General features: G+C 66.0%; 1 protein-coding gene across 1 annotated transcript in view; it reads right to left on the reverse strand.

Moving 5' to 3' along the window:
- Positions 1-603, reverse strand: part of PTPRN2 (protein tyrosine phosphatase, receptor type, N polypeptide 2) — a 496295-nt gene that overhangs the window by 491870 nt on the left and 3822 nt on the right. The window contains exon 3 of the mRNA XM_005861191.2: positions 19-69. Coding sequence (XP_005861253.1) covers positions 19-69 — 51 coding nt within the window. The remainder of the gene's footprint in view (positions 1-18; positions 70-603) is intronic.

Here is a 603-nt window from a genome sequence, read left to right on the forward strand (position 1 = left end):
CGCCCCCCTCCCACTCACCGTGGACACAGGTCTCCCACCGTCTGCAGAGGCCGTCTTCCAGCGAGCACCCTGGAGGGACAGAAAACAGCAGGTCAGGCCTCGGAGCAGCTGTGAGCTGGCCTCCGCTCCCGGCACGCACAGGTCATCTGGGAGCCAGAGCACCCGGCCCCAGTGGGTGCGAGGCCCACGCACACATCCCGTCCCTCCGGCCGTCTGCCCGGGACCTTCCAGGGGACAGCTGGGGGCGTGAGGCGCACCTTCTCCACAGACACCTTCTTGGCGGAGCCTCTGGGGCCAGGCCTGTGGGGCTCTGTGGGCACCGTCACCCACAGGCCCTCCTGTGCCCACCCACCGTGTGCACGCCCCACACAGACACGCCTGCCTTGTTCCAAGCATAGAAAGAGGAGGCAGAGGGAGACACGTGTGCAGAGGAGAGACAGACAGACAGGTGCAGGTCCCACCAGGGACCACTATGCAGGGGCATCCGTCAGAGGAGGCGGACATCCTGTCCTGTGCTCTAGTCCAGCTGTCGCCAACCAGTGGTCCCTGAGGTCCGAAAGGTTGGCGACCGCTGCGCTAGTCCATCCTCTCCCCATCACCATT

The sequence above is a fragment of the Myotis brandtii genome, unplaced genomic scaffold (assembly GCF_000412655.1).
Source record: "Myotis brandtii unplaced genomic scaffold, ASM41265v1 scaffold145, whole genome shotgun sequence".
NCBI classification, from domain to species: Eukaryota; Metazoa; Chordata; class Mammalia; order Chiroptera; family Vespertilionidae; genus Myotis; species Myotis brandtii.